At 39.7% G+C, this 12,688-nt stretch overlaps 1 protein-coding gene across 1 annotated transcript; it reads right to left on the bottom strand.

The window, feature by feature from the left end:
* Positions 1-2,112: 2,112 nt before the first annotated feature.
* On the bottom strand, positions 2,113-4,288 carry LOC140774771 (uncharacterized). Its single transcript, XM_073117876.1, has 2 exons — positions 4,090-4,288; positions 2,113-3,609 (listed from the first exon to the last, which is right to left on the bottom strand). The coding sequence occupies exon 2, from the start codon at positions 3,591-3,593 to the stop codon at positions 2,349-2,351; it is 1,245 nt and encodes a 414-aa protein (XP_072973977.1). The 5' UTR covers positions 3,594-3,609; positions 4,090-4,288; the 3' UTR covers positions 2,113-2,348.
* Between the last annotated feature and the right edge of the window lie 8,400 nt (positions 4,289-12,688).

The raw sequence follows: 12,688 nt of genomic DNA, 5'->3' as shown, positions 1-12,688 counted from the left end.
CCCAGCCTGGTTGGCCACATTGTAGCCAGCCACATCGTGCCATGCAAAATCTTTTTTTTTTTTTTTTGGGGATAGGTTGTTACAATTTATCAATTACATTAATACAAATAAAATGTAACATATTGTATCTGCCCAAGAGTTAATTATGTTAGAATAGAACAAACCTTTTAAGTCCCAACTCTTCACTCTTCCTCTCCCACCTCCTCTTTCTCACCGCCCAGACCCTTGGACTTCCCACCTCCAGCAGCGAAAGCCGGCCTCTCCTCCTTCTCTGGTGATCTGGCCAGCCCCCTCTACCTCCCTAATTCTCCATTCTTCCAACCAAGTGCACCAAATCTGCAGAATCTCTACAGTCTGCGTAGTGACAGAAGTTGGAGGAACATATCACACGTGCTGGCTCTCACTCTCATTTTTTTTAAAGTGTATTACATTGATACTTGATTGTTTACTTATAAGTCTGTTCAAATATTGGCAATAGAAGGGTAGAAGACATTCAAAATGATATGAATAGTTTAAGAGGAACTAAATTCTTGTTAGATGCTGAAAGTGATGATACATTTGTTACTTGTGATGGTGATACATAAGAGTTTTTCAATTAAGAAAAACTATGTTCTTGTCTTAACTGAGTGAAAGTACTTTTGTTCAATTTAATTTTCTAACACAATTGAAGTGTTAGATTTCCTACAGTATTAAGGGCAATTTCTCTCTAAGGGAATTGCTTTTAATTTTCTAAGACACCTGGAAATTTATTTTTCCTATACTATACTTCTGTCATGCACTTCTATTATGTTCTAAAATTGCTCAAGTCGATGTTGAGTTCATGTACTTTTGATCATGTTGAGTATTTAATTCTAAATTCTGATTCTATCATCTATTTTCCAATTGCAAAAGAAATTTTATTAATTTATGTTTTAATAGTTGAATAACTTGATTCTATTTAAACTCGCTCAGGCTCTTAGAGAGTAATGCTCTCATACAGTGGTATGATGTTCCACACTACTGTATGAGAGCATTACTCTCTAAGAAATCCTTAATTAATGTACCTTTCAAAGGTCATCCAATATAGAGCACTACGCTACTGCATGAAAAAACCAAGCTTAATTAGTATATCTGCAGACATCTTCATGACTGAAATCAAAGTAAAATAGATAACTAAGGATAGGATCATCTTTCAGTGCTCTTGCAGAACACTGAAAGAAAAATGGATGATGAGGAGGCAAATTTGTTTTGCTAGTAAGATAACATCCCAGAGAATCCTCTTATTTAGAGTTTAGAACAACTGCAATGATCTAATACAAAAACCAGGGCATTCCATTGAACAGTAAGAAGACATATATGACAACTTTAAAATTTTACATAGTTGATAAGTTCCTATTTCTAGAATAAATGCACTGAATATCTGAGCCCTTCATCACGCGTCACAATGAAGCACAAAATCAAATTAAATACTCCTCAGGAGGAGGAATTCAAGCCAATAAAGAAGTAATATATATTAAGAAGTTCGGTTAACTTCAGGATTGAGATATAAATAATGAGCATGATGTGGAAGGAACATAGTCTTATAAATGGTTTCTAATGGATGTACTGTGAAACTTAACTCATTTCCTAGTTACTCTCCCTCTTCAATGTCTAAAACACTAAGCCTGCGTTCACTTAATGGTCAACACCTAAAAAAACCTAAGAATATAGGGATATCCTGGTCAAAAAAGAATATAGAGATATTTCAGTGTCTAACCTTCTCAATATGTTGACAAGGACAAGCAAACAAAGTATATATCATATATGATTTCTATGTCCTCACAACTGGACATCCATGAATTCTTGTAGTTCCAAGACTGAAAGCAAAATTAAGCATGCTCCAACATGTTAGCTACTAAAAGAAAAATTCCCAGCAGTTATTAAGTTTGTTAGATAATGTTAAACATGTTCAATGTATAAGAAGCCCACATTAAACTTTAAATCTCCAGTTGTGGATGCCCTGTCTAAAATCAATAACTTGCTTTACAACAAATATAGGAGAATCCTTACTATACTCTCAGTTTCACTAATGAAATAAATGTAGTAAGGATGCATACCACAAATAAAATTGGATATGAAGTCTCTTTTTCAAGATAAGGTTCAATACTGGACGTAAAGATGCTATTGATAACTCCATCAGAAACAGGATATGGAAAGTGAGAGTTTTAGACACATAAACAAGTACTAGCAACACAAAGGTAGTGACTAAGTACATATCATCCATTCTCTGATAAATCGAAACATCATAGAAAAAGAGTTGCTCTTCATTCACTACTTAAGCATTAGTAGATGATTAAATGCCAATTCTGATCACCTTCAAAGGAGTAAATTTAGAAGAACGCCCTGCTTCCATAGAAAACTCTAGAGCACTTTCCGTTTGAATCCTGCGGCTTTTTCTCAGAACTTGAATTAGCACTGTCACTAGTGGGGCTGCTGTTCTCAACTTCCATCGGAAGTTTCATCTTTGCTAGTGACTCAGTAAACTGCTGCATGCTTTTCATGTACATATCAACAAAGTCCTGCTGGTTTACTGTTTCCTCTGGAATATTTATGCTGATAATAGGCTTGCTCGCTGAATTCTCTGACATTTCACTGGAAGAATCAGCCAAGCCTTCGGTAGATTCTGTGCATTTATCATTTTGAGCAGGAGATGCTGCAGCTGTTGATCCATCAGAGGTAGATTGAGGGGTGGTAGGAAGCACAACAGAAGAATCCGTCATCGAATCGCTACTCAAAGGGGTGTCGTTTCTAAAGAATCCAACAGAATCAGTGCTGTTGTCTGTCGAGAAGCTCTCAACAACACGCATCCCTGCATCATCATCAGGAAAGTTGTCATCCTCTGTGGTGATCAAGCTCTCCGGGCTCTGAGTCTCAATTGTGTTACTTGGAACTCCGAAATACTCTGAGACCATAAGACGGTTCTCTTTTACAACCTTCAAGTCAGGAAACTCAATTTTCTCATACTCACAAGGGATCGAGTCATTGCTGACTGAATCTATAGCAGCCTGCCGTGGTGAAATGGAGATAACCTCCGGTGGGGAACCGACATACGAGAGCGACAACTGAACAAAACCTGCAGGAGAATGGAAGAGGTCGGTGGACGAAAGGGAGAATTCCTGCGCCAACTTCCCTTTAGTTACGACGACATCCGACAGAGGCACGAGAGCGAAACCGAGAAGTTGGTCTTCCAGATAATTCTTGACCCGGCTAAGCATCCATATCTCGCATTTGAGAGACGATTCAATAGTTCGGACCTTGAGCCGGAGGTTATCATTGAATACCGGGTTTCTCCCACCACCATTGATCGTTTTGGTCGAGATTGCGGCATCCGGATCGCTGGTAAGGCAGAGCTTAGCATAAACATCTTGCTTGTGGTAGATGCAGATGTTGTGAACTTCGCGGGCTTGGTGAACGAAGACATCAAGATACCCAATAAATCCTTCCATGGACTGCTCAGAGGCTTCACTGCTGAAATTGTTTGCTTTATCGTCGGTCGGCCCAGGAGAAAGCTTACCAGATTCGGCCATGGCAGTTTGGGTCTTGAAGGATGGAGAAAATGGTTGGTAGGACTCCATCAACTTGAAGTAGGAACTACAAAATTTAGGTCAAGATTAGTGATCAAACCAACGATAAATCTACTTGCGACCAACTTGCTACGATGTCGAAATCTACAGTTGGTGAGTAAGAAACTTCCAAAATTGTCGGCGGATAAACTCTAACCCATGCCCCAAAATTTCAAGAACACCAAATTCTAGCAGCCAAGTTATAATTTTGATACCTCATAAGTGTTGTGTTCACGGAAACAAAGAATCAATTCCGTTAAGGTCCAAAGACAAATCCATAGCCATATCGAAGAAAAACCCAAATCACACCAAACAAAGAGTAAGCCAAAGATTACAACTTCTACATAAAAAATAAAAAAATAAAAAATTTCCAACTAATACGAATTGAAAACAACAACAGAAGTACCAGAACTAAAACTACAGGAAAGAAGTAGATTACTGAAATCTACATAACGACGAATAAAAACCGATTAACTTCAAGAACGACCGCAACACTGTGAAGACTTACCAATGCTAAAATCCTTCGAGAGTCGCGGAGTTCAAGAAGGGGAAAGGATATCGGGGGGGAAAGGCAAGTAGTGGTTTGGTCACTTTTTAGTAGAAGTCAATGGAATTCAGCAGAAGTGGTTGGAATTTTGGGGACCCTCAGGAACACAGCGCGTGAACCGAAGACCAATCATGGTTACTCCAAAAAGTCTTCTACTGAGGAGATTTTTTTTTTCTTTTATTTTGTTAATCATGTGGAGGTGTTATTCAGAGCCAAAGGGAGAGAGAGTGCTTCCGAAGTGGGGTCTGGAAGCATTTCAGAGCTCTGTGAATGGTCAAATTACTCATCTTTCTGATCCTACTTTTATGATCTTTTGCCCATTCACCTACTCTCTGACACTAGAATCTAGAAAAGTGGTCGATTCTTCTATATTGTATTATAGTTCCATACCACAGTTAGGCATATAGTTTTACACTCTAAACTATGACGAAATGACATAGAATAGCTCTATATGATCAAAGGTAAACGCATACAACCTCGTCAATGGACTTCTTTCATTTGAACGAAAAAAGCACCCAACCATTATTCCCTTTGAGCTATCTAAAAACTTAACATGCACCACGGTGTAATATTTCGACAAATACCGCTAAAACTATGATAATTATCATTATAGGTTTATTTTGACATTTAGATAAGCGCCACCGTAAGCAATGTTGATGTGGATCTAACATTTGCATCATATTCCGTGACATTTTCTATTAATTTACTGAGAAATAGAACAAATAGTTGCATCAATTTTACTTTTAGCAGCATTAAATGATTGTTGATCGGGGGGGTTATACCAGCACTTTGACAAAATGTTGAAAAATAAAGGCAGCTCATCGAACGGTGAAGTGATAGTGACATTTCAATAAATGCAAGGAAATTAATATTAGCATTTCTATAAATACAAGTAAAATAATAATGGCATTTCATTAAATGTCATTATTTCATTTAGTGGCATTTAAAAAAGCATGACTATAAGCTTTTTTTAATATTTAATTTGGTGATATTCAGACAAACACTCGGTCTAGATCTTCTACTGCTTTTATGTGCTTTAGTAAAATTAAATTGCCCCAAGAAAATTGAACATAAAACTACAATCACATAGGTAGTAAATATATACCAAAGGCAAAATTCTGGGCCATGTCATTTGTTCTTGTCTAATGTTAGGATTTCTAACAGAAGTTTGTCATATTGCATTCTCCCCTTCCTTCTTTCCCGAACTCCAATTCTTAAATATAAATCATAAACCTGCCACTACTGACAATAGTTTATCCCTCTAATTACGGCCTTCCTCTCTCGTGATATGGACACGAAACCTAACCCTTTCTCTCTTATTCAACCTCTTGTCCTCATCCTAAAGCATCAACCAGTCCTTGAGATCCTGATGATCTCCATGTTTCGAGAGTATAATGGTCAATGCAATATTCGTTAAGGAGTTTGATGATTTTGTATAGTTGAGGAGATTCAAAATGTAATTAATTAAGCTTTTACTCTTTATATTTTGTATAATTGATGATGATGATGATGATGATGATGGTGATGGTTTTAACTTAGGATTAATTTTGATTAGACTACACAACATATGAAAATGATATATCTTGAGTTTAGCTCATACAATTAGGGGCATGGTTGTTACGCATACTAGAAACTAAAGAATCGATGGAAGATTAAGAATGAAGCATATAAATTAAATACATAATATGTCCCATATTTTTGAAAGAAAAATATTTTAGGAGACTGGTGTCTATAATTTCTACTTAACACTGTATCATAATATATCTTAAAAATTAGAAAACGTTTTATCATAATATCCGTTGTTGCTAAGATAAGACATTAGCTTTTTATATAATTGCCATCGAAAGCTTTTCAAAATATCAGAATTGCTACTAAATTAATTCTTTAAAATACCATATTTATAGGACTATTTCAAAATTGCTTTGATTAATTTTTAAAAGACTATTTGCATGAAGTTTAGAGGGTTAAATATATATCTCTCTGATTTATTTTCCTTGTATCATAACTTCTTTCTTCTTTAAAAACCATGAGTCTAAATGTTATATCTAGATAAGAGATTTATAATTTATTTACCTCTGTAAGTGACTTTTCGTCCACGTGAATATTATCTATATAAATGTTATATCCAGATAAGTAATTTATAAATTTATTTACCTCAGTAAGTGACTTTTCGTCCACTTGGGTGTTATCTATGTAAATAAAAAAGATTCTTTTGTAAAGATAGTGACTTTATTTAATAAAAATTGCTAATTTAATAAACAATTTTTAGTAGACTTAGCAAAGGGATGTAAAGAATAAGATGCCAAAAATTATTAGCTTTCTCATGCATTATTAACGTGACATCTCATTGTATTTTTATCCGCAAAAGCCAATATGAGAATAGATCCTTTTGTCGGTTTGGAATTAGCTAGGTTTTATCCATCCAATATTCTTTTTCTTATATTTATTATAGTAATGGATAAGCAAAAGCTTTCTTGGATCCAGGTGGTGGTAAACTTTCTTGGACCTTATAATAATGCACTGCAGTTGCAGTGGTACTCCTCGATCGGCATGCCAAGTAGCAAGTAGAGTGGGTCCTAATCATGAAGACAAAGTCTCAATTTAGATTAATAATGCGAAGGCCATACTCAATGTAACATAAGTTTCAATCTGGATTATTAGTTGTCAAGCACTTAGCACATCGATTTCTCTAAATTATCTTTCCATCTTCTAAAGCTTTCCAAGGGAAAGAGAAAACTGTGGCACTAAAATAGATTTCACCAAAGTTAAGATATGGATGGGTAGAGATAGTTGAGTGTGAACGATTGGAAGGTGGAGTAGGAAAAAATATAGAGTATTTTGATTTTGTGGGTCAGGTTCATTTTATGTTTTTTTAACATGTCAAAATTTTTTTTCTTCTCTCCAATTTTGCACTCGTTGAATGATGAAGAGAGAAACTAAAGTGGTCATAGTTGTGCTAACCAAAGTGTCCAACCTTTCCAATTGGTTATGAAAAAGAATTTCTATTAGAGAGAAAGTGATTCTCAGGTGATTGTCTTGCAATTTCTTTTCTAACCTTTAGCGTTCATAGACTCATGCAAGGCTGCCTCCCCTAAGTCCTCCGCTCTCTAGTGTTACTTTCCTTTCCTCCTCCCTAAAGGATGAATCCAAAGCCAACCTCTTTGGTGAGACTGATACAATTTGATCCATATTGGCTTCACTCGCGACATTAGGTTTATTGGGATGAGTCTATTTATCTAGTTGAGTTTTGTTAAAAGCAATAAAAGTATTTTTGCCGGGGCGCATTTGAACGTAGGGACTGCATTCAAACGGGGATGCGAACGCCTGCACACATTCGCAAAAATAGAGAACGTAAATTATGCGTTCAAATGGAATCAGGCCATTTGAAATGCAGTCGTTCGAACGCCTGCATACGTTCGCATCGACAAAGAACGAAAATTCTGCACTCGTACACGATCGTGTTAGAGTTGTTTAACTTAGTTGATGAGTCCCTAGGGTGAGCCTCTATAAATATATGGAGTAAACCCTAATTTAAGTTTATCTTAGATAATTGAATTGAGTTTGGCCTTTATCTCTCTTTCAATTTGTCTTTAACCATTGGTGCCCTCTCCCTCTTCCTTTCTCCCATCATCCAAGTCTTTGGTTGGCCATTTTCAACTTCTAACCACTCTCTTCTACAACAACTTCTCTCCCTTCACACTAAGGAGTAAACCTAGCATTTATCTAGCTATTGAAGGGCTATCAAATTAGGATCTAATTAACCATCAGCTACTGTTTGATCTATATTTTGAGATATAACCATCCAAATCCTATGATCTTAGATTCGTTGAAAATGTCTCTCCAAGAGAGATAACATATCCAAAATTCATGAGGATCCATCGATTAGATTGTTCGCAGATCCCTTTGGAAATTATAAGTTTCATCGAGTCCAAAATCATTACAGAACGGATTAAGTCATTTTGTAACAACTGGTATCAGAGCCAACGTTCCTCAGACCGTCATGGCTACCACAAGATCAAAGGTGGCTAAGCAAGTAAGCGATCAAGGCTTGGAGACGGACCACATGGCTACGTCAAGATCTATATCCCCTTAGAGTTCATGACGACGGACAGAGGGCCCTCATGATCTCGCGCAAACCCGGGCGCTCATGGCACAAACGTTGTTGGAGATCATTACCCTCCAAGGCGTACCCTTGAGCCTCATCGAAGACATGGAGAATGCACCTTACCTAGAGAGGGGAACATACGAGCACCGATCTTGGAGGCACCATGGCAATAGCACGACGAACCGCATGGGCGCTGCATCGACTTACCTCCCTTGCATCTAAGAGAACCTATGGCCTCACATCCAGAGGAGGAGCCTTGGGATGAATGGGAGGAGCCCCCACATCAACCAAAAGGGTCCAACAACAAGAGTCACTTCACCGAGGATGCAAGAACAGATGTGACTGAATGATACAACCCTACACCGTTCGAGTTGATTTTCCCAAATTTCGCGGTGGTGACCCGTTGTATTAGATTTATAGGGTGAAGCAATTCTTTACTTATCAAGGGAGACCTAATCACCAAAAGGTGCTTTTGGCCTCATTCCACCTTAAAGACGTAGCGATGAGATGGTATCAAGTAGCGCATCGCGTTCGCATTTTTGCCACTTGGGAGGAGTTCATTGATGCGCTTTGTGATCGTTTCAGACCTTTCAACTATGAGGACTTCCAAGCCATCTTGATGACGCTAACCTAAAAGGCCTCTATAAGAGCCTATTAAGAGGAGTTCGAAAGAATTAGCAATCTAGTCCACGGGTGGTCGAACTCGGCCCTCAAAAGCACTTTCGTCTCTAGGCTTTGTCGAGATATTCAAGCGAAAGTCACAACATCTCGTCCTACTATCTTGTTGGAGCCTTCTTAGCGGCTCAAATGATGGAAGAAAAGATAAAGGAGTTGAAGGCTACTCATTGTCCAACATGGAGCACTTGCGACCTGCGCGTTAACCTTAGACCACCGGTCTCAGGTGTGGCACGTTCGGGGTGGGTTGGCCAAACCTCAATCGACCACCCCACTACGGATAGGCCTTGACACCAGGGGACATCCACGGATGATGGGACGATGCCTCACTCTAGTGAAGGTCGAAGATCGGCTCTCGAAGGGCTTATGCTTCTACTACGACGAACGCTTTACACCGGGCCACAAATGTGCCAAATAGCCCACGACCATCATGCTCATAGAAGAGACGATAGAGGATGATCCCATTGAAGATTTTGAGGAGCATCAAGAGGAAGAAGTGAGCCACACCGAGAGGACAAATCGCTTGAAGTTCAAGCGAACTCTCCTTTCATTCTCTTATCGGCGAGTCGACTTCGAAAACTCTTTGGGTCGAAGGTATGATCAAGAAGGAAAAAGTCCTAAATCTTATTGATTCAGGAAACACCCACAATTTTTTGGATTCACGGAAGGTGAGGCATTTGGGATTGGAGTTAGAGCCTTCTAACGGCTTTGATATCATCATCAGTGATGGCACCATATTGAGAAGGGAGGGCATATGCCGCAAGGCCCAGCTGCAAATTCAGAGCCATGTCTTCCAAACTGATCTTTATTTGTTGGCTCTACGAGGAGCCGACTCGGTGCTTGGGGTGCAATGGCTTCGGAATCTTGGGTTGGTCACCTTCAACTTCACCACCATGATGATGGAGTTCAATCATGAAGGCCAATTGATCTAGTTATTGGCTACATGAAGCATGGAAACAAAAGGGGCACTACAGTCCCTAGTGGGGTTGCCGAAACCCGGGTGCCATGGGTTCCTCATGCAACATGCAACCATCGAAGGAGCCAAGGACGTGGATGATCTAGCACACTTACCCAGCGATTTAAAGAATGTTCTGTAGGAATTTGAAGATGTGTTCCAGTAGCCACATGGATTGCCGCCACCTAGGGAGTAATACCATTGCATTGAGATCATACCCCAGGGGGGTTGGGGGGAGGAGTCCAGCAAATGTGAGGCCATACTATTATCCCTTCATCCCAAAAGAGGCTATAACAAAGATGGTCCAAGAGATGCTGTCCAATGGGGTGTTAAAACTAAGTCGAAGCTCCTATTTTTTACCAGTTTTGCTCATGCGAAAGAAGGATAGATCGTGACAGTTTTGTGTGGACTATCAAACTCTCAATTCTATCACCGTCAAAGACTAGTATCGCATACCGGTGATTGAAAAGTTGCTGGATGAATCGGCGGGTGCATGTTACTTCTCAAAGCTAGATTTGAGGGCAGGATACCATTAAATCAGAGTCGAACCATCCGATGTGCACAAGACGGCATTTAGAACTCATGATGGGCACTATGAATTCTTCGTTATGCCTTTTGGCCTTACCAATGCTCCCGCCACTTTTCAGATCTTAATGAATGATATCTTTAGGCCTTATTTGAGGCAATATGTGCTGATATTTTTTTGATGATATATTGGTATATAGTCGTACATGGCAGGAGCATTTGCGACATCTTCAGATAGTAATTGGCCTATTGCAGCAACATGAGTTGAAAGCAAATGACTCCAAATGCACATGGGGGCAACAAAGGGTCGACTACCCAGGCTACATCATATCTAAAGATGGCATGGAAGTTGACCTTAAGAAGATCCAAAGTATGGTGGATTGGCTGCTGCCCAAGACTACCAAGGAGCTACGCGGTTTTCTTGGTTTAACCGGCAACTATCGCTAGTTTGTGGCGAATTATGGCAAGGTTGCGGCTCCCCTCACGGCCTTGCTGCGGAAGGGTGCATTCATATAGACGAACAAAGAAAGGGAACCATTTGAAGCCTTGAAGAAGGTGATGATCTCAACCTCGGTCCTTGCTTTAGCAAATTTTACCAAACCATTCACTATTGAGTGTGACATGTCCGGAGTTGGCGTGGGGGCTGTTATAATGCAAGAAGGTAGACCCGTGGTCTACATGAGCAAAGGCTCCTTTCGAGTGATCACATATGCTATCTACCTATGAAAGAGAGATGCTCGCCATTATCCATGCTGTCACTAAGTGGAGGCCTTATCTCATCAGGCGACGCTTCACGATCCGCACCAATCAAAAAAGTTTGCCATACTTCCTTAGGCAGTGCATACACACACTAGCCTAGCAAAGGTGGGTGTTTAAGCTACTTGGATATGACTACGAGTTGGTATATGAAAAGGGGACTGAAAACAACGCCGTCGACATCTTATCTAGGTGCCCGAATCTAGCCGAGTTAGCACCGATTTCAACGCCGATTTTTTTTAAGTAACTGTAGAAGGCATACAAGAATGATTCGGACACCATAAAGATGATGGACGACCTTGCTATAGATCCTAGCTATATGCAAGGAGCGGTGGTGAAGGACGAACTATTGGTGGACAAGGGCAAGATCATTGTTCTAGCTGACCATCACTTGCGCTTGGAGTTGATTTGCCACTTCTATGACTCCCCCATAGCTGGACATGAAAGGGTATTGCGCACCTACAAACGGTTGAGTCAGAGTTGCACATGAGCTAGAATGAAGAAAGATGTACAAGTGATAAGCTTTGCTACCAATTTGATGGGTTCTTGTACCAAAGATAGGTTATGTAACGATTCCTTCAAAATATGAAGGTATTATAGGAATTAGTCCATGTAATTGTAGGAAAATATTCGTCAGATATTCTTCGATAGTCATAAAATTATGAAACTAATTGGGTTAGGTTGGCCGGGCCGGCGCCTGCGGTGCGTGGCGTGCTCCCCTCCTGCCATTGCATTGGCACGAGGTCGGCTACACTATGGTCGGCCACGTCGTGCCATGTAATTAGTTTTTTCTTTTAGGATTGGGTTGTTACAATAAAGCCTTGCTAAGATAGGCAATGGGACATCCTCCTTGCATTTGTACAGCTCCTATGCCAACACCTGATGCATCACATTCTATAATGAACTCTTTGGTGAAGTTCGGTAGCACTAAAACAGGTCGTCATTGTTGTTTTAAATTTTTCAAAGGCTATAGTGCTTCATTCGTCCATCTAAAAGAGTCTTTCTTCAACAATGAAGTGAGAGGAGCAGCAATCTTGCCATATCCGGTGGTAAGAATCGATAATATCCGGTCAACCCTAAAAATCCTCTTAATCTGATAGTGGTAGTAGAAATAGGCCAAGCGGTCATACATACAACCTTTTGAGGATCCGTCACTGCACCATCCACTAAAATAATGTGGCTTAAATACTCTATTTGTGGTACTCCCCATAGGCACTTGGACTTGTTGATCTTCAATTGGTTTTGCTTCAACAAATTCAGCATGTCCTCCAAATACCGCCAATACTCCAATTTAGTCCTGCTATACACCAAATTATCGTCAAAAAATACTAAGACATATCTTCGCAAGAGAGGAAAAATATATCATTCATGAGGCCTTGAAAGGTAGCTGGAGCATTGGTGAGACCAAAAGGCATCACCCGGAACTCGTAATGCTCGTCCGGAGTCCGAAATGTAGTTTTGTGCACATCCGCCGAGTGAACTCTAATTTGATGATACCCGGCCCTCAAATTAAGCTTGCTGAATATAGTCGCCCTCGCTAGCTC

The sequence above is a fragment of the Typha angustifolia genome, chromosome 13, assembly GCF_048772165.1.
Source record: "Typha angustifolia cultivar Huaian chromosome 13, ASM4877216v1, whole genome shotgun sequence".
Lineage (NCBI taxonomy): Eukaryota > Viridiplantae > Streptophyta > Magnoliopsida > Poales > Typhaceae > Typha > Typha angustifolia.
Note: the sequence above shows the minus strand (reverse complement) of the source record. Positions and strands in the feature narration are given on the sequence as shown.